The sequence below is a fragment of the Manihot esculenta genome, chromosome 8, assembly GCF_001659605.2.
Source record: "Manihot esculenta cultivar AM560-2 chromosome 8, M.esculenta_v8, whole genome shotgun sequence".
Lineage (NCBI taxonomy): Eukaryota > Viridiplantae > Streptophyta > Magnoliopsida > Malpighiales > Euphorbiaceae > Manihot > Manihot esculenta.
In genome coordinates, this window is record NC_035168.2 from 40,235,826 (window position 1) to 40,253,678 (window position 17,853).

Below are 17,853 nucleotides of genomic sequence, written 5' to 3' on the forward strand. Positions count from 1 at the left end.
GTCAGGTCTCCCACTTTTAAGCTTCTTTCTCTGACCTTTTGGTTATAATATCTCGCTGCTCGTTGTTGATAAGCGGCAGTTCGGACTTGGGCTTCCTCCCTGACTTCCTCAAGAGCATCCAGGTTGCTTCTTAACTTATCCTCATTGGTATTTTCACTAACGAATTGAACTCGATGAGTGGGGATCTGCAATTCAACTGGGACTACGGCTTCTGTGCCATAAGCAAGGGCAAACGGTGTTTCTTTAGTGGGCACTCTGGGAGTGGTTCGGAGTGCCCATAGTATGCTATTGAGTTCTTCTGCCCAATTCTCCTTTGCGCCATCCAGCCGTTTCTTTAATCCTTGAAGGATGGCTCTATTAGTCACTTCTGTTTGGCCATTAGTCTGAGGATGAGCCACGGAGGAGAACTTATGCCATATGCCCATGTTCGTCGTGAAGGCTTTGAAAATGCTGCAGTCAAATTGTCTGCCGTTGTCTGAGATAAGTACTCTAGGTATGCCAAATCTGCAGATGATATGCCCCCATACGAAATCTATCATCTTGCGAGCTGTGATTGTGGCTATTACTTCTGCCTCTGGCCATTTCGAGAAGTATTCCACAGCCACCACGACAAATTTCCTTTGCCCCGTAGTCTTGGGGAAAGGTCCCAGGATGTCGATTCCCCATTGTGAGAAGGGCCATGGACTGGATATGCTTGCTTGAGGAGTGGCGGGGGTTCTGATGGCATTAGCAAATCGCTGACATACGTCGCACCTCCGGACAAACTCTTCTGCTTCTTTTTTAACAGTGGGCCAGTAGTACCCTTGCCTGAATATTTTGTTGGCTAATGTCCCTGCTCCCTCGTAAGCCCCACATAGGCCTCTATGTATTTCCTCCATTACCTTTACAGCTTCTTCCGGACTCACGCACCGGAGCCATGGGCTGGACTTCCCTTTTCTGTATAAGGTTCCCCTTATTGCTTGGTAGTTGGCAGCGCGAGCTGCTATCTTTCTGGCTTCATCTTTATCTTCGGGGAGCTTGCCCTCCTCCAGGTATCTCAGGTATGGGGTCATCCAAGTTGAGCTCTGTTCCACCTGCAGTACTGTGTTTGTCTTTTTAAAAGCAGGTGTGCGGACATGCTGTATATATACCTCATCGGGGAGCTGTTCTAACTCCTCTTTGGTCAATCGACTAAGCAGGTCTGCTTCCTCATTTTCATCCCGAGGTATTCTTTGAAATCTGATGATAACTCCCCGACCCGTGAGCTCGGCTTCTATAGTTTTTACTTTATCAAGGTAGTTCTGCATGATGGGGTCCCTAGCCTGATATACTCCCGTAACCTGGTTGATCACCAACTGAGAGTCGCTATTCACCTCGAGGTCGGTTACCCCTACCTCCGAAGCTACCAACATTCCATTTACCAGGGCTTCATATTTGGCCATATTGTTAGAAGCCATGAACTCTAGACGCAAGGCATAACATACTTTAAAACCTTCTGGCCCTTTAAGCATTATCCCAGCGCCACTACCCTCGGCACCTGATGCTCCGTCTACATACAGCTTCCAGCTAAATTCTTGGGGGGGCTCTCTCTCTTCCTCTGTTCTTGATAACTCTGAGGATGATCCTCCTTTCTCCTCATTGAATGCGCATTCTGCTATGAAGTCAGCCAGAGCTTGGGATTTTATAGCTGTTCGAGGTCGGTACTCTAGACAGTAAGGGCTAATCTCTACAGACCATGCCAACATCCGCCTTGAGGTTTCCGGCCTACGTAGAATTATCTTTAAGGGTTGGTCTGTCATCACGACTCCTTGGTGGCCTTCTAGATAAACTCTGAATTTCCGGATTGCTAGCAATAAGGCGTAAGCCAATTTTTCAATGTTCGAATATTTGACCTCAGTGTCTCTGAGTACCTTGCTAACGTAGAAAACAGGTTTCTGTTCTTCTTCTTCCACCCTTACTAGCACTGCACTGATTGCTTGTTCTGAGGCCGCCAGATATATCAGAAGTTCTTCTCCTTTTATGGGACTGCTGAGCACGTGAGGCGAGCTAAGATATTTCTTAAGCTCTATGAAGGCCTTTTGGCAATCTTCTGTCCATTCGAAATTCGGTACTTTTCTCAACTTTTTGAAGAATGGCAAGCACTTCTCTGCCGACCTCGACATGAATCGGTTAAGCGCTACTACTCTCCCGGTTAGTCTCTGAACATCTCTTACACAGGTTGGTTCTGGCATATTCAGTATGGCTTCCACTTTCTCCGGATTAGGCTCAATGCCTTTACCACTCACCATGTACCCCAAGAATTTTCCTCCCCTAATGAAGAAAGCACATTTTGCTGGGTTCAACTTCATTCTGTATTGATCTAACACCCCAAATATTTCTCTCAAATCTGCTATGTGTTGTTGGAAATTTGAACTTTTGACCACCATATCGTCCACATACACTTCCAGATTTCGACCGATCTGGTTTTTGAAGATTTTATTCATCAACCTCTGATAAGTTGCCCCGGCATTTCTCAATCCAAAGGGCATAGCTCTATAACAGTAAGTTCCACCTTCAGTTATAAATGAGGTCTTTTCCTCATCCGACCTTTCCATTGGGATTTGGTGATAACCCAACATAGCATCCAAAGAAGACATATAATCAAAACCGGCCGTTGAGTCGACCATTTTATTAATATCGGGGAGGGGGTAACAATCTTTAGGGCAGGCTTTATTTAGGTCGGTAAAATCTATACACATCCTGTATTTGCCATTGGCTTTTTTGACTAACACCGGATTTGCCAACCATTGTGGGTACATGACTTCCCTAATAAAGCATGCCTCTTCTAACTTCTGCACTTCCTCCCGGGTGGCCTGCTGCTTCTCTCTTCCCACTACTCTCTTCTTTTGCTTTACTGGTCTGGCCTCGGGGAGGACATTCAATTGGTGTGTCATTACTTTGGGGTCAATTCCTGGCATGTCTGAGGGCTTCCATGCGAAGGTCGGCGCGTGACTTCGGATCAGGGCCATGACTTCACCTTTTTGTTCTTTGGTGAGGCTGGCATTAAGGCTGAAGACCTTGTTTGGATCTGCTTCTGACAAGGGGAAAATTTCCAACTCTCCAACTGGCTCCGTTCGGGCTTCTTTTGTTTCATCTCTGACCTCCAGAACTTCCGAGTCGAGTGCTTCTCCAGTTGAGCTCGGCTCTGTTACTGTGGCCAAGTATACCAACCTTGCTTCCTCTTGGCTGCCCCGGACCATTCCCACTCCTTCTTCCGTTGGGAACTTGAGTGCCAAATACCTGATGCTAGTGACAGCTTCAAAGTCGAACAACGCCGGTTTCCCCAAAATCGCATTGTAGCTCAGTGGGAGCTTGACCACCAAAAACACCTCATAATGGGTGCGAGCTCGGGGTGCCTCTCCCAAGGTAAGCGCTAGCTTCACCTTTCCTTCTACAAGTACTGGTGCTCCTCCGATCCCCTTGATTGGCGACTGGTCCCGAACCAGCTGTTCTTCTGGGATTCTCATCTGCTGGAAAACCCGATAGGGCAGCAAGTTGACCTTACTCCCGTCATCTACCAGAACCTTCTTTACTCGAAAATTATTAATGACAGCCTCGATGACGAGCGCATCATCATGGGGCATCTGAATGCCTTGTGCATCTTCCGGGGAGAAAGCGATAGTCATGGGAGAGTGCTCAACGATCTGCAGGACTTCACTATTGCTGGTCTCCCCTTCCCGGGTTCTCTTCTTTCCTCGACGGCTCATCCGTCCTCCTGTTCCTCCAACAATCATGTTGATGGTCCCGCTGGACCCATCATTCACTGATCCAGCCCCTATTCTCCTAGGCGTCTGAGTTGTCGGACCAGGCTGAGGCCTCTGTCCCTCTGGTTTTTTTACAAAATTTTTGAGATGCCCCCTTTTGATCAGCCTCTCAATCTCCGCGATTAACTGAAAACAGTTATTCGTATCGTGCCCATGGCTCCGGTGATACTGACAATACTTATCAGGATTTCTTTGATCGGCTTCCGACTTCATGGGTTTGGGCCACTGGAGGAACTCCTTATCCTGGACTGCCATGAGCACTTCGGCTCTGGAAGCGTTGAGGGGGGTTGGTTTCTCGGGAACCCAAGGAGGGAGCACTCTTGGTTCAAGGGCCCGAGGAGGGGGAGGAGGCCTTTGATCCCTTCTCTCCCAAGCTTGCTTGTATGGCTCAGGCCTCTTTCCGTGTTTCTTCTCGTGTCTCTCTGGCCTCCTCTCCTCCGGGACTTTTTCCTTTCCTGCCATCCCTCTAGCAAATCTACTTGTCACTAAGGCGTCATCCTGCCTTATATACTTCTCCGCCCTCTTCATCAACTCGGCCAATGAGGTCGGAGGTTTTATGCTCAAAGAACCAAAGAACTCGGCAGAGGTTGTCCCCTTCTGCATGGCCTCTACCACCCTTCCTTCATCCAGCTCGGGAATCTGCAGGGCCTCCGTATTGAAGCGAGCAACATACTCCCTGAGTGATTCACCTTCTTTCTGTTTCACTGTTTCCAGATAGCTCGTCTTCCTATCTGCTGGCACCCCGGCTATGAACCGACTGATGAAGCGGGTGGCAAGATCTCCAAAACTTTTAATGCTTCCGGCCTCTAGGCTGTTGAACCACGCCCGCGCTGGTCCCGAGAGCGTTGTTGAAAACACCTTACACATTAAGGCATCTGACAGGGTTTGCAATTCCATGAAGGTCTTATAGTTCATGACATGCTCTCTTGGGTTACCAGCTCCATTATAGGCCGCCATCGGCGGCATCATAAACTTCTTGGGAACGGTCTCCTGCTGTACTATCTTTGAGAAAGGGGAAGAAGTGGGCAAAGAGGTTTGGCTTTGGTCTTTCATACCTAGCTCAGCTAAGAGCTGCTCCTTCAATCTTTTCAATTTTTGGTCCATTTTCTCGTCTGTCGAACCGGATCTTCCCTCCAAGCTGCATTCCTATTCTTTTGTTGCAGTTCCCGTTGTTTCGGCAGAATAGTTGTCCGCCCCTTCATTTTCTATCATCTCTCTTGCCCTCCTCCCATGGATTCGGGCCTCCGGTTCTTCCTCTTCCCCGATATCACGGCTGTTAGTTTGGGGGCGGTCAAAGGTAGGTCGGAGTTCATTGGTTCTGGGTTCCTCCACCACTGGGAGTGCATTCACTGGGGTGCTAAGGCCCCTCTGTTGCATTATCTGCCCCAACCAGTGAGCAGTAGTCTGTAGCTGGAGAGCCATAGTTTGAATGTCCTGGTTAGACAGGGCCATGGTGGGAGTATTCCCTGCCAAGCTTGGCGAGGGGTTGAGAGGAATAGGCGTTTGGTTATTCAACGTTGTAGGGCTAGAAAAGGAGAACTGCTGCCCATCTTGGGCAGAGCTCAGGTCGTTTGGAATGTTAAGGTTACTTTCTTGGTGGTTTGCCATCGTGGATCTCAGTGGGTTTTGAAAGTGAAAACTCCGGTGATGAAAAGATCTCCGTCGTTTCCCACAGACGGCGCCAATTGATGATCTGAGATCCAATAGGATAGGGTTTTACAAGGGTTTTTGTATGGAAAAATAAACTTAAAACTTTCTGGGGAGGGGGTTCCCCTTTTATCCATTTCGCTATGCTTGTTGGTGACGTGTAAAGACCTTTTCATGATTGGGACACGCGTCTCTGACATACAGATTCGGGCGTACGAGGGTATCAGCCGCCTGCTCCATGCGTAACAACCTCTGATTCTTCTCGTGCGTACGCTTGAACGGATCTGTTAGGTTGTCTGGATATGGCTCTGGAAACTGGGCTGGGCCGAGAGTCGGGCCGGATGCTGGACCTGAGTGGAGAGGGCCTATTAGTCGCGGACTGGGCTGATTCTGAGTGAAGAAGCTGGGTTGATCCCGGCCTTGAAGGTTAAAATGGCCGGGCTTGTTGTACATATCAGGTGCGTGGGCCTCCACGTTATGGGCCTTCGGCTGTGGTCAAGCCCTCGATCTGGGGTAGAGAAATCCAGCGGTCATCACATTTAATTGAAAAAAAATTATATTTCTTTCGCTCTAATAAATTTAAGAAAGTCTTTCTCCAAAACGCATTAAGAATTTGAATCATATCCAAACACAAAGTTACATGTAAATACCAAGTACAAAAATAAAAGTTCTTCTCTAAATTATTTTATTAATAATTATTTTAAATAATAGGTGCAACACTTATTTTGTGGATAAAAAGTTTGAAGAATACACTTAAAAATATTAATAGGAAAAAAAATGAATAAAGAAAAGGGCAGTCAACAATTGAGCGTGATGAAAACCGTTGGATCATAGGAAAAGTGAAGAACAAGAAAAGTTGGAAATCGAACGGTGGAGATGACTTCAAAAGCATGCAACAGGCGTCACCTTAGGCTTTCTCTCTGGTAAAAAACACTCGCTCGCTCTCATACGATACGAACTTGTTTCAGGGACGACAAAAAAGGAAAGTTCGTTAGACAATTCCACAACAGACGATCTTACCGCTACTGGTGGTCGTTGTGGTGGTGATACGTTCTTCTCCATTCCCTCTTCCTCTAACCTGTCATCGCAGTGGCTGTTCCGGTGACCGTGACGAGCAAGGTGGTGGTGGTTATTCGACGAATAAGAAAAAATACAGAAAAAAAAAAAAGAGAATAAGAAGAAATGGCGTATAGGAGAAGGCAGGGAATCACGAGGGCTTCCACCTTCAAAGAAGAGATATATCTCAGGCCAGAAGATGATAGCGATAACAACGACACTAAACGGAGTAATATGTTAAAACCGTCTTATACTTTTCATTCCTCTTCCTCTCTTGCGGCTCAGGCCATCAAGGCGTCAGCCGCCCATCGTGAATCCTCTCTTTCCTCTGCCGACGGAGGAGATTCCTCCCCTCAGAGATCTAAGGTTCATAAAATTGCTAAACTACTATTTTTCTACTTCTGTTTATTAAGTTGCCTCTTCACAAATTGAAGATTGATTATTCGTAAATGATTAAATATTTTGTTTGGATCTTATTTTCCTATTTCGAGATTCATGTCTCTTCACACTGTTTTGGTTTGGATCCTTCATTTTATGTAGTAAGATTAATTTGTAGTTATTTTAATAAAATTGTGATATTGTTTGTACTTCATGCACACACATGACGCTATAGATAAATTGATTGGGAGTTGCATATCCCATCCATCAAATTCAGAACGTTTATATCTTTTGAGTTTTAATTCAGTATATGTGTTGTAATGAAATATTATTTGGCAAAAGCGAAAAACTAATTTTGCCATTGCTCTAGATGAATACATTATTGATGAATTCGTCTATCATCAATGTTATTGACTTTGATTAAGTGGCATTATCTTTTGTAGCACTACGTATATGTTTTTCTCATCTTCCTCTCTAGTTAATGGTATCTGTAAATTTCTGTTGTGCATTTATGTATATATGGTGGGAATTTATTCTCGTTTCCTTCAAATATGATGTAGTGCTTGAAATGTAGGTCTTTGATGCTTATGAGGACTCATCAGCCAGAAGTGATTCTAAAGGGTTTTGGGGTGTTCTTGCTAGGAAAGCCAAAGCAATTCTCGAGGAGGATAATATGTCATCACAATTAGGAACACCTGATCGAACTATGTTCCAGATCTCAGAGACCTCTGTAGATGGCCAGGTAATTATTTCTGTCTAACATTTCTGCCTATAATGTAGAAAGAAAATTGTGGAAATAAAAATTAGAAAAAAGCAAGCGGAGAGAACGACACTCTAGTTGAACTGACAACTAACTATACAATGCTTGGTGTTTGTTCATCCTCTCTTTCTTTCCCAATTACATTCTCGGAATCCAAACCTAACAACTGAGGAAGTTGGGAAAATGGATGATGCTAGATTACAGAAGGGCCTGGATAAAATCACATATTCCCTTAATCAGATAGGTGACACCTTTGAAAAGGCTTTTGAGGTTAGAATACTAATGATTTGCATAAACTGCATATCTAGATTTTGTTCTCTGTTTTTGATATCTATTGACTGAACAAGATGATGAATACCGTGCAATTGACTGGTCACCTAGTGTAGGCTTGCTAGCCGGCTTTATTACCTATTACACTTTAAACAGTTTAACTTTGATCTACCAAGCTTAAGCCTATCTATGGACATTCGTACTAGGAAAGAAAGGTCTAAATTGAACGCTTTATTTTAATAGAATTAAACTAGTAGTCTCAGCTGCTACCTCCCTTCAGAAAATTATCTGTGAAATGCTATGACCTCCTAATTAATGTGAAAGTTGCTATGGCTCAGGTAGCAAGCAGGGTGGGGGAGAGGGTTGGGATTTCAGTAGAAGCTTATGAGATTAGAGCCACATTTCACTCACTAAATTTTAGTTTTATGAATCATACTTTTCTTGTTTCAATGTAACTGCATGTTTTTCCAGGAAGGACGAACCATCGTGGAAAATAAGACTGCAGATATCATCCAAGAAACACGCAAACTGCAGATTATGCGAAAAGGAAGCAGTTCAGAGGCACAAAATCAAGCTTTTGAAGCAATTAATTCACAGCAGCAGCCTATGAAGCATCACCAGCAGAATCAGATGAACCACGAAACTCAATTGAAGGCATCTCGCGACGTAAGGTGCTAAACTTTGTGTAGTGAGTCACCAATTCATGCGGCAATATATTTATACCTGTTAATTTGAAAGCAAATAAGATTGAATTTCTGTATTCACATACTGGGGTGCACCGCAAGTATGTAGATCACTATAGTTATTGGAAGTTTAAAAAAATATATTTATTTTTTTCAAATTTGTTATAACATGATTGACTTGTACTGAGGTGGTAATATAGATGCACCTAATAATTTTTCCAAATAAATAGGATTTAGGGACATGTGCTATGACATTGCTGGGTGTATGAAGGAATTAAAGAAAGAACATGATTTTGTTCCATTTATTGGCTATTTCATTGACTAAAAGCTTATTATGGAAATACAAACCGACTAAATTTGCGGATTGTTTAGAATATTTGATATAGTTGTTAAACACAGGGTGGGGGAAGAGAGTGTAAACCAATATTCTGCCTCCTAGCTGGTGAAATGCATGACTGGCTTTTGTTTTGTTTTATAGGTTGCATTGGCAACTGCTGCAAAAGCAAAACTTCTTCTTCGGGAACTGAAAACTATTAAAGCGGACCTGGCTTTTGCAAAACAACGATGTTCACAACTAGAGGAAGAGAATAAAATCTTGAGGGAAGGTTGTGAAAAAGGAGACAACCCAGCAGATGATGATTTGGTACTGTACAATTTTATTTTATTGTAATCCTTTAATAGCAAGAACCTTGAAGTAAGATTTATGCATGCTGTTTATCCCTACTTTTACAGTGTAGGTGATAATATGCCGACCCTTTGGTTCTTAAGTTTTGAACTCTTTCAGGAGAATGCTCGTGCTTTAATTGTTGTTAGATGATTGTAGTTGTGGTTAACTTACACTTTGATGCACATGTTTGTGATCTCAGATTCGCCTTCAGCTGGAGACACTTTTGGCTGAGAAGGCTCGTTTGGCACACGAAAATTCAATATTTGCACGTGAGAACCGGTTTCTAAGGGAAATTGTTGAATACCACCAACTCACGATGCAAGATGTTGTTTATTTGCACGAAGGCAGTGAAGAAGAAACTGAAGTTTACTCAAGTACAGGGATGCTTTTTATTTCCCCACTCTCGCCTTCGGAGATTACTGCATCTGCAAGCCCACCAGCAGCAAAGAAGATTTCTCCTGTGCCTAACCTACCACAAGAAATGCAGGAGGCTTCAGGAAATGATGTCACACAGCGTTCAGATACACCTGTAATCGAGGAAGAAAATGCAACACCAAGTTCAGTTACTCCTGTAAACAAGGAAGAAGATGCAAAAAGTGTAGTGCTCGAGGAAAATGCAAAAACAAACACGAAATCATCCCCATGAGTCGAGCTTTTCCATTCTTCACTAACAAGAAATTTTGTGAGATATTGATGCTAAAATTTCAGCTCCTTTCCCTTTTTATGATTATTTAAAGAAGGGCCTGGTGTTTTTCCCCCTAATTTTTGGGTAGTATACTAGCATTTGTTACCATTTTATGTATGAAATTTTTTATGCAGCTTCAATTGTTACCGAATAAAATTTGACTTTCCTGTTTCAGATAACAAATTTCTTTACCAAATTCCTTTGTGAAATAGATTCTGCATTGCACTAAATACTTTTGTCCCTAGTTGCACAAATGCGTTTAGTAACTTATGAGACTGCAGCTTCTGTAATAACCCGTCGCATAAAATAATGCTAAACTCCATTGCTCTTCGGATTTTTCCAGATTATTAAATCATAAACCATCTTTATGCAATATTCAAAGTGCACGTTCAAGATCCATTTATGAAAGAATGCGACGCCAAATGTTGCTTTAGGTTTATTGTTGTTTTGGACATGCGCGCACTAAACACAACTGAATGCATCCAAACAATTCTACAAGGAGGAAGAAAACACTTTTCATTTATTGTAAGTGAACATTTATATATATGTTAGTCCATAGAGGAACCAGTCATTAAGGGCCATTAGATACATTCAACCTTTTCTCAATACAACAAAGGAATAGAACCAATTCAAGTTCCATCTACTTGCTTCGGTTCAACTTCCTTGGGGTAACTACTGAACAAATCACAGCCAAATAGTCACATACTTGTGTAGCCTCTTGCTGATCAGGAAAAGGCAAGATTTCGGGTAAGTTTTTGGAGCTCTGAAGAAGAAAAACTCCTACGTTTTTACAGTAGAAAATTTTAGAATATCTGGAAGAACAAAGTAGTTGAACCATCACCATACGATCTTAGATCTGCAGGTTTGACCAAGGCCCTGCACAAGGGACACGTCCGTTCCCTCTCAAACCTGGAACAGAATCTCAGTAAGCTAAATAGGTAGCAGTAGATGCAATCATGTGCAAAAAACAAACAGAGATATCAACCAGAAGCCATCAACAATTACAGCATCACAGATCGTGTAACTAACCATTCTGATACACAATCTTCACAAAAGATGTGTTTACAACGAAGCAGAATCGGAGCATGCATCTTCTCTTGGCATATAGCGCACAGATCTCCTGCTGCATTCACCTGCATAAATAGCTGAGAACCTCAAATGCATGGTACAACTTCCTAATGTGTCACCAAAATCCACTATATCGTTTTATTTATTTATTTACTTATTTTGTGTGGTGAAAGAGCTGATAATATATGTCAACAAAGTTTCAAAAATCCACAGAGGTCTAACAATAAGCACTCTGATTATCAAAGCAATTTTATGTGTAACATCTCAGCGCACAGTCCAAATAGATGAGATAAATTACAAGTACAAAAATGAAAATGACAACATTCTGAGAAAATAATGGACATTCCAAACAGAGAGCCTGGGTACACTTGCATTTCAATCTCGTTTCAATTTAGTACACAACTTGATGAAAATTTCCAAACTGAATTATCCCTTAGGCAGTGGAAAGAGAGTATACCTAAAATGATTTGTTAAAAACCTGTAGTTTATATAAACACAACATAGTTTTCAACAAGTTCTCACAATACATTTTAAAATAACCTCTGACAAATTTAATCCTTTTGCTTCTGCTTATTTAGTTGATTGAGAGTTTTTTGGTACACTTGAAGAGCACTAGAATTTATAGTTGTGATCTCAACCCACTCCCATAACTATCAGGGCCATACTCAGGTAGCATTCAGTTGAAAACTAAGCAAGTTGAATGCAATAAAACCAGCAGAGACTAATTTGCTAAGAAGTGAAATTTGAGATTTCAAGTCAACTTTATTTTCTTAAATATACACTAATACCCATTTAGGTTTGTTTCCAAAGACAACTATTCTAATACTTCAAGCAGCCTGGTCAAAGTATGCATTCCTAGTAATCCAATAAGTTGTATGTCAAATAACATTTCTTTTGCAGTTTATCATTGGTATAATGAAGAACCAATTTATAGTCAATCGTTTAATCAAACTCCAGGTTTTTCCTGTTAACATTTATTCTATCAAAAAAAAATACCCACAGAAGGTTCAAAGCTGCAATAATTTCGTAGACATTTACATTTATAGTAAACCCTTCACATTGCATTTATATGCCAACATGAAAATGCATTATGCACAAGTATTTGCAACATGAACATTTTGGGAATGCAAACGAACTCCTGTTCTCAACTTAAACCTTTCCCTGCACGCCTTTTCCCTCTTTCTGTCAAGGCATCACTAGGCAGTTGTTTTTTCAGGTTTTAATTGTTTACAGGGAAAATAACTTATCCATGGAAAATATTTTCAAGGAAGCTTTTTTTTTTTTTTGAGAAAATGACGTGATTTCTTCATTTTGGAAGCCATGCTGGAATTATTCACTTACATTTGGAGTAAATAGGAAAAAGTAATCCTCTTTCAACAAATAAGACTATGGAAATGTTTGGACATACAAGAATTTCATACATTTGACGGATGGACAATGCTCAGTAACTAAAAGGTGCATCTATGTTTTGTGTACATTGAAGTCCAAGAAGTCATTTTCCTAGAAAACAACTTAGTTGTCCTTTGAAGAGGAAAACATTTTCCATTGACAAATTTTCACAAGTTCTACAAATGCCAGAATAATATTAAATGGAAAACATAAAATAAACAGAATGATCCTTATTTACTATCATGAAACAACTATTGAAGCACAAAACTAACCAGTTACATACATATATACTTGTGCACATTACACAAGAACAATAATTAAAGTAAGCATCACAGAAATACAAGGAAAAAGGAGGTCAACCTGCTCTGATGTTGCATAAGCCCCGTAATGCACCTCTTTACGTGATAAAGCCTTCAAAGCAGCAAAGAAAGATTGCACCTGCAATTTACCAACCAGTACCAATTAAGAGGGGCAATAGAAAAGGAAGCATACAAGCTGGGGAAAAGAGTGTAAGAAAAGGCTAAGCTACTGAACTAAGACCAATACAAGTGGTTATATTAGATCCAATACAAGGAGGGAAAAAAAAAAGAGAAAACAAAATAAGCATATTTTATACCTTCTCCACAACAGATGTAAGCTTGAAAGTCAAGTATAACCCTGTCATTAGTGATGAAAAGAGGCTACCATATTCTTTATTCAAAAAGAAACGGTACCATACTGGTGTAGGCAACAAAGCACGGTATAGCAGCATCAGATATTCAACCAAAGTTAGCATTTGACCCTGGAGAATAAGACAACTACAGTTAAACAAGTATATACATTTGAAAGCATGCTCACAACTTTTGAAATTGAGTTAGGAGAAAGCAAGTTGATTAAGATTTCCTCTTTTCTTCTTTGCTGCAAACAAGGAAAAAGTGAGAAAAAGGAAGAGTAGACAGCAACAACTACCTCCTTAAGTTTTCTAATTTCTTGACAGAGTGCAATTAAAATTCTAGATGCAGGCTCATATTACCTCACCTGCTTACGATAATTCCGGCCTCTAGTGTTCTTGTAATACATTAACAGAATGCATTTGAACACCATTGCTGCCTGCCGAACCAATGTATCTGGAACAAACCAATGGTAAGGAACCAACTAAAGCAAAATGGAAAAACAAATACATATTGACTAAAGGTTCAAGTTAATTCAAGGTATATATATATATAAGATCAACCACATAATGAGAACTCATGTTTAATTTAAAGGGGATTCCTTTTTCTTATTTTGAAGGAAAGCAAAAGGAAAAAAATTGATAATGAATGTTCAATTCCATATGTTAGCATGGTTGCATGTTTCCAGTACAAGACTATACAAATATATGTAGCATGACATAAAAGACCATCCAAAAAAATTCTCTGCAAAATTACAGAAATTGCATCTTTAACCAGAGAAAGATTAATAATTTACAAAAATAGGGTAACTTACCATTCACCATGATGATGAAAATTGCATGCCAAAAGGGTGGGATTGATTTGGGAGGGAGCATAATTAATGGGTATAAAAGATCATCATTCTGATACCACCAATAGACACCAACCACATGAAGTGTGAATGCAAGAGAGATGCCAATCAAGACAGACATTTTCCTCTCTCCCTGCAGCCAACACAATTACAATATATGTATCTTTTAAAATTATATTGAAGTAACTCTAAAAATTGAGCATCTGAAAGATTTGCACAATTCCTATAAATAATTCTCAGAATCAGTTAACTACAATCTATGTACCTTCAGAGCTGTTTGTTTACGTACAATATCATTTGACTTGAACATGACAACGGCAATCCAAATTGTAACAAAGAAACCTGTAACTCCTTATAGAAAGGAAAATATCACTACTTAATGAAGATAATGGGTTATAAAATGCCAGAGAAAAGAAATGGCGATGAATTAGAATAAGATTTGAGGAGCTCTTAATGCCCTAAAACACAACAGTTAATACAAAAGAGTACAAAATAAGAAAATATATGCAAGTGTCAGTATCTATTGTGTTTTGCATATGCGCGGGTTCAGTGTAGCCATCTGCAAATAGATTGCAAGCAGACAAATATAAAATAAGTCATCATTTATCTGTTGCTTATGGAATTACTATAAAGGCCTAGCCAGAAAATGTTTATATAGATAAAAGCTTCATCATTAATCATGCATAGAAAATGGAAAAACAGACCATAGAGATATCAATGAAGAGGTTCTAATTTAGTCACTCCACAAAAGCAAAACGGATAGTACCTTGCAAATGCTGGCGGATGAAGACAACCAAGAGAAGCAAAGAGAAGGGGAGGACCTGCTCAATCCATCTGGCAGCTTGCTGAATGTCATACCTTTGGTAAGATGAATCCCTTCCATTAGCTCCACTGCCATCAGCAACTTCCCCATCCCCACTTGCGCTGGAAGATTGCTGAGAAGCACCTTCTCCTGAGACACGATCATTTCTAGAATCCCCCTGAACATCCGATTCCATTCCGGCCAGTGGCTGCTGCACAGAAACCTCACTCTGAGCACCCAATTGCCCAACCACCAATCCAGACCCCTCTCTGTCATGCTCATGTTCTCCTGCACCAATTATCCTAATGGCAACCTCTCCATTGTTGGCTGTGGCTGCTGCTGCTGGTGTAGCTGTAGAATCATCAAGTCGATGAGCATGAATCCCAGCCGAATTGTTAATCAAGGGGTCCGTTTCTTGGTGAGTTGAACTGGTGGTTCGCAGCAGACCTGAATACTCTAACAAAGCAGTTATTGGTGCCTGGATGATACTTGAAGCCGATAGAATTCCGTTCCTCCTCGAATTACTATTAGTTGGATTACTCACTCCCGAAGAACCTCTGTACACGTCAGAATTACTACCGGACGCTTCCATCTGCGCAGATGCCCTAACCCTAACCATAATCATCATATATAATTCATCATCACCCTATCAATCAAGCCAATGAAAAGACTAAACAATAAATTGATACCAGTAACCAAACCATTCAAAACGATCAAACAATAAATCAAAAGTACCTTCGAAGGCGAAACTCCGTTGAGGAACTTTGAAATGAGAAAGAAGACGAAGACAAAGACGATGAAGAAGAGAAATAAAGAAGATAATTACCTCATTCGCAGAAACCCTAAACCTAAACCTAATAATGGAGAATAGAAAAAGTCAAAGATGAAAATGTAGTAAGAAATTGACCATTGCCATTTGATATGGCTGAATCTGAGCTTTCAAAATCTGAGATCGATTGGGCCAAAGACTGTAAGAAATGGCGAAGAAGGCCAAATGGAAGAAGCTGATGGACGACCGGAGAGGCTTTGGCCTCCAATAATTTATTTTTTGTTATTATTTCCTTTTTCCTTCCCTCTGCCTTTTGCTCGCTCTCTCTCTTTTTTTCTTTCTTTCTTTCTTTCTTTCTTTCTTTCTTTCCCTCTCGCTCGAGGCAGAGAAAGGGAAAAGGTGTAGAGAGAGATAAATTGGGTAAATAAAAGAAGTATATCGGTAAATATACGTGTATATATATATATACATATATATATTTTTTCTAACAAAGGACCGTGACATATAAAAATAACTTTAACATTTTTCAATTAATATTTATATAAATGAATAAAAATTATTAAAATATCTAACCATAATAATGAATATATAAATAAAAGTATTTACTATTTATAAATATTAAATTGACGTTATCCCTTGTCTTATGTTAGATAATTTGCTTATTGATTAAAAAAATATTTTGCTTAATTGATTAAAAAAATAACGTACTTTATTTAATTATATTCAAATATGTTTAAAATTATAAAACTATAAGTTTACATTTTAATTGTTTTAAAAAATTAATTTTCAATTATAATGTAATTAAAAAATGAATTCATATGTGTATTTACGGAGTTTTATAATTATTATATTAAATATTTATGCTATAACTTCTATATAAATATGTAAATTTTAATATAAATATTTAATTTAATAAATTATTAAATTTATTGTAAAATGGACCTATAATAATTAGGGCTGAGCAATTCTAGGTCTAAACCGAAAAATCGAACCGAACCGATTAAATTCGGTTTATCGGTTCGGTTAGTCGGAAAAATCGGTTTGGTTCGGTTAGTATATTTAAAATTATTCGGTTTTCGGTTCGGTTCGATTTAAACATGTTAAATAACCGATCAAACCGAAAAACCGAACCCAACCCAGCCCAACCCAACCCAACCCAACCCAACCCCCTCCATACCTTTCGCCGAACCCCTCCATCCCATTTTTCACATTCTCCAATCTCCCGATTCCCCCACCCCTATTCTCCCGAATCTCCATTCCTCCCCTGGGCTCTCCACACTCTCATAGTCGAATCGGAAAGATTGCGACGAGGACGGCGACGGTGACGAAGATGAGGACGACGAAGACTACGAAGACGATGATGTCTGATGAGGGGGGCGAGGACGACGAAGACGACGAGGTTCAGGTCTTACAATCCTCCAGAGGGCCACCGGTTCAGTCGGCGGACGACGACGAGGATGACGATGAAGATGACGATGGTGAAGGCGGAGACGACGATGAGATGGTGAAGGCGGAGACGACGATGACGATGGTGAAGGCGGAGACGACGATGACAATGACGACGACGACGAGGATGAAGACGGTGAAGAAGAGGTAATATATGTCCAAATTTATACAATTTTCTGCATATACTTCATTTCTCTCATCTGGGACTGGGTTGCGTTCTCTCATCTGGGACTGGGTTGCGTTCTCTCATCTGGAACTGGGTCTCTCATCTGGGACTGGGTTGGGACTGGGTTGCGTTTGGGACTGGGTTGCGTTCTCTCATCTGGGACTGGATCTCTCATCTGGGTCTCTCATCTGGGACTGGGTTGCGAGCGACTTCTGGCCATGGTTTTTAATAGAATATTTATTAAATTATTTTGTTGATCCAACAATTCTTTTTCTGTCGACAATAGTAGCCCTCGAGGTAGTAGTTTAAAGACCTTTACTTTTTCTTTTTGGGTGTAAAGCAACCCATTGCAACAATTCTGTGCTTGCCAATCTGTCACTTAATTGTTCACTCAATTAGTTTTTCTTTTAGACGTTTGTTTTAGTGTTCTGTGAATCTGAGGTAATGACTATTTTTCAAGGACCCTGTTCTCCTTGCGTTTCATTAGGTTCCTTTTAGTTGGATAGATTTCATTTGCTTTGCTTTCTTATTCTTACCAATGGGTATTTGCTGATATCCCTTGTTTTGGTGATTTTATTATGATTTTTATAGTAGCTTTGCTTTTATTATTATTATCAGTTGATTGTTGATTTTTCGGTTTGAACCGAACTGAACCGAACCGAACCGATTTTTATCGGTTCGATTCGGTTCGGTTATACCTTCATAATCGGTTTTTTCGGTTTTATAAATTTTAACAAATCGGTTTTCGGTTTTATCGGTTCGGTTCGGTTCGGAACCGAACCGAC

The 17,853-nt window shown here is 40.5% G+C and overlaps 2 protein-coding genes across 6 annotated transcripts; one reads left to right on the forward strand and one right to left on the reverse strand.

Annotated features, from left to right (window-relative positions):
- Positions 1-6,263: 6,263 nt before the first annotated feature.
- Positions 6,264-10,111, forward strand: LOC110620785. Its single transcript, XM_021764650.2, has 5 exons — positions 6,264-6,851; positions 7,438-7,605; positions 8,365-8,559; positions 9,055-9,219; positions 9,443-10,111. The coding sequence occupies exons 1-5, from the start codon at positions 6,612-6,614 to the stop codon at positions 9,887-9,889; spliced, it is 1,215 nt and encodes a 404-aa protein (XP_021620342.1). The 5' UTR covers positions 6,264-6,611; the 3' UTR covers positions 9,890-10,111.
- A 316-nt stretch (positions 10,112-10,427) lies between these two features.
- Positions 10,428-15,879, reverse strand: LOC110620783 (E3 ubiquitin-protein ligase RNFT1). Of its 5 annotated transcripts, none has more exons than XM_021764648.2 (9): positions 15,514-15,879; positions 14,652-15,298; positions 14,151-14,236; positions 13,850-14,018; positions 13,403-13,491; positions 13,002-13,166; positions 12,746-12,823; positions 10,958-11,061; positions 10,428-10,837 (listed from the first exon to the last, which is right to left on the reverse strand). In XM_021764648.2, exons 1-9 carry the CDS (start codon positions 15,516-15,518, stop codon positions 10,732-10,734), a joined length of 1,449 nt encoding a protein of 482 aa, XP_021620340.1. In that variant the 5' UTR covers positions 15,519-15,879; the 3' UTR covers positions 10,428-10,731. The 5 variants fall into 5 exon arrangements, with proteins under 5 accessions (XP_021620340.1, XP_021620338.1, XP_021620341.1 ...); XM_021764646.2 differs by having other exon boundaries at positions 14,652-15,333; positions 15,423-15,879; XM_021764649.2 differs by having other exon boundaries at positions 15,423-15,877.
- Positions 15,880-17,853: the final 1,974 nt, after the last annotated feature.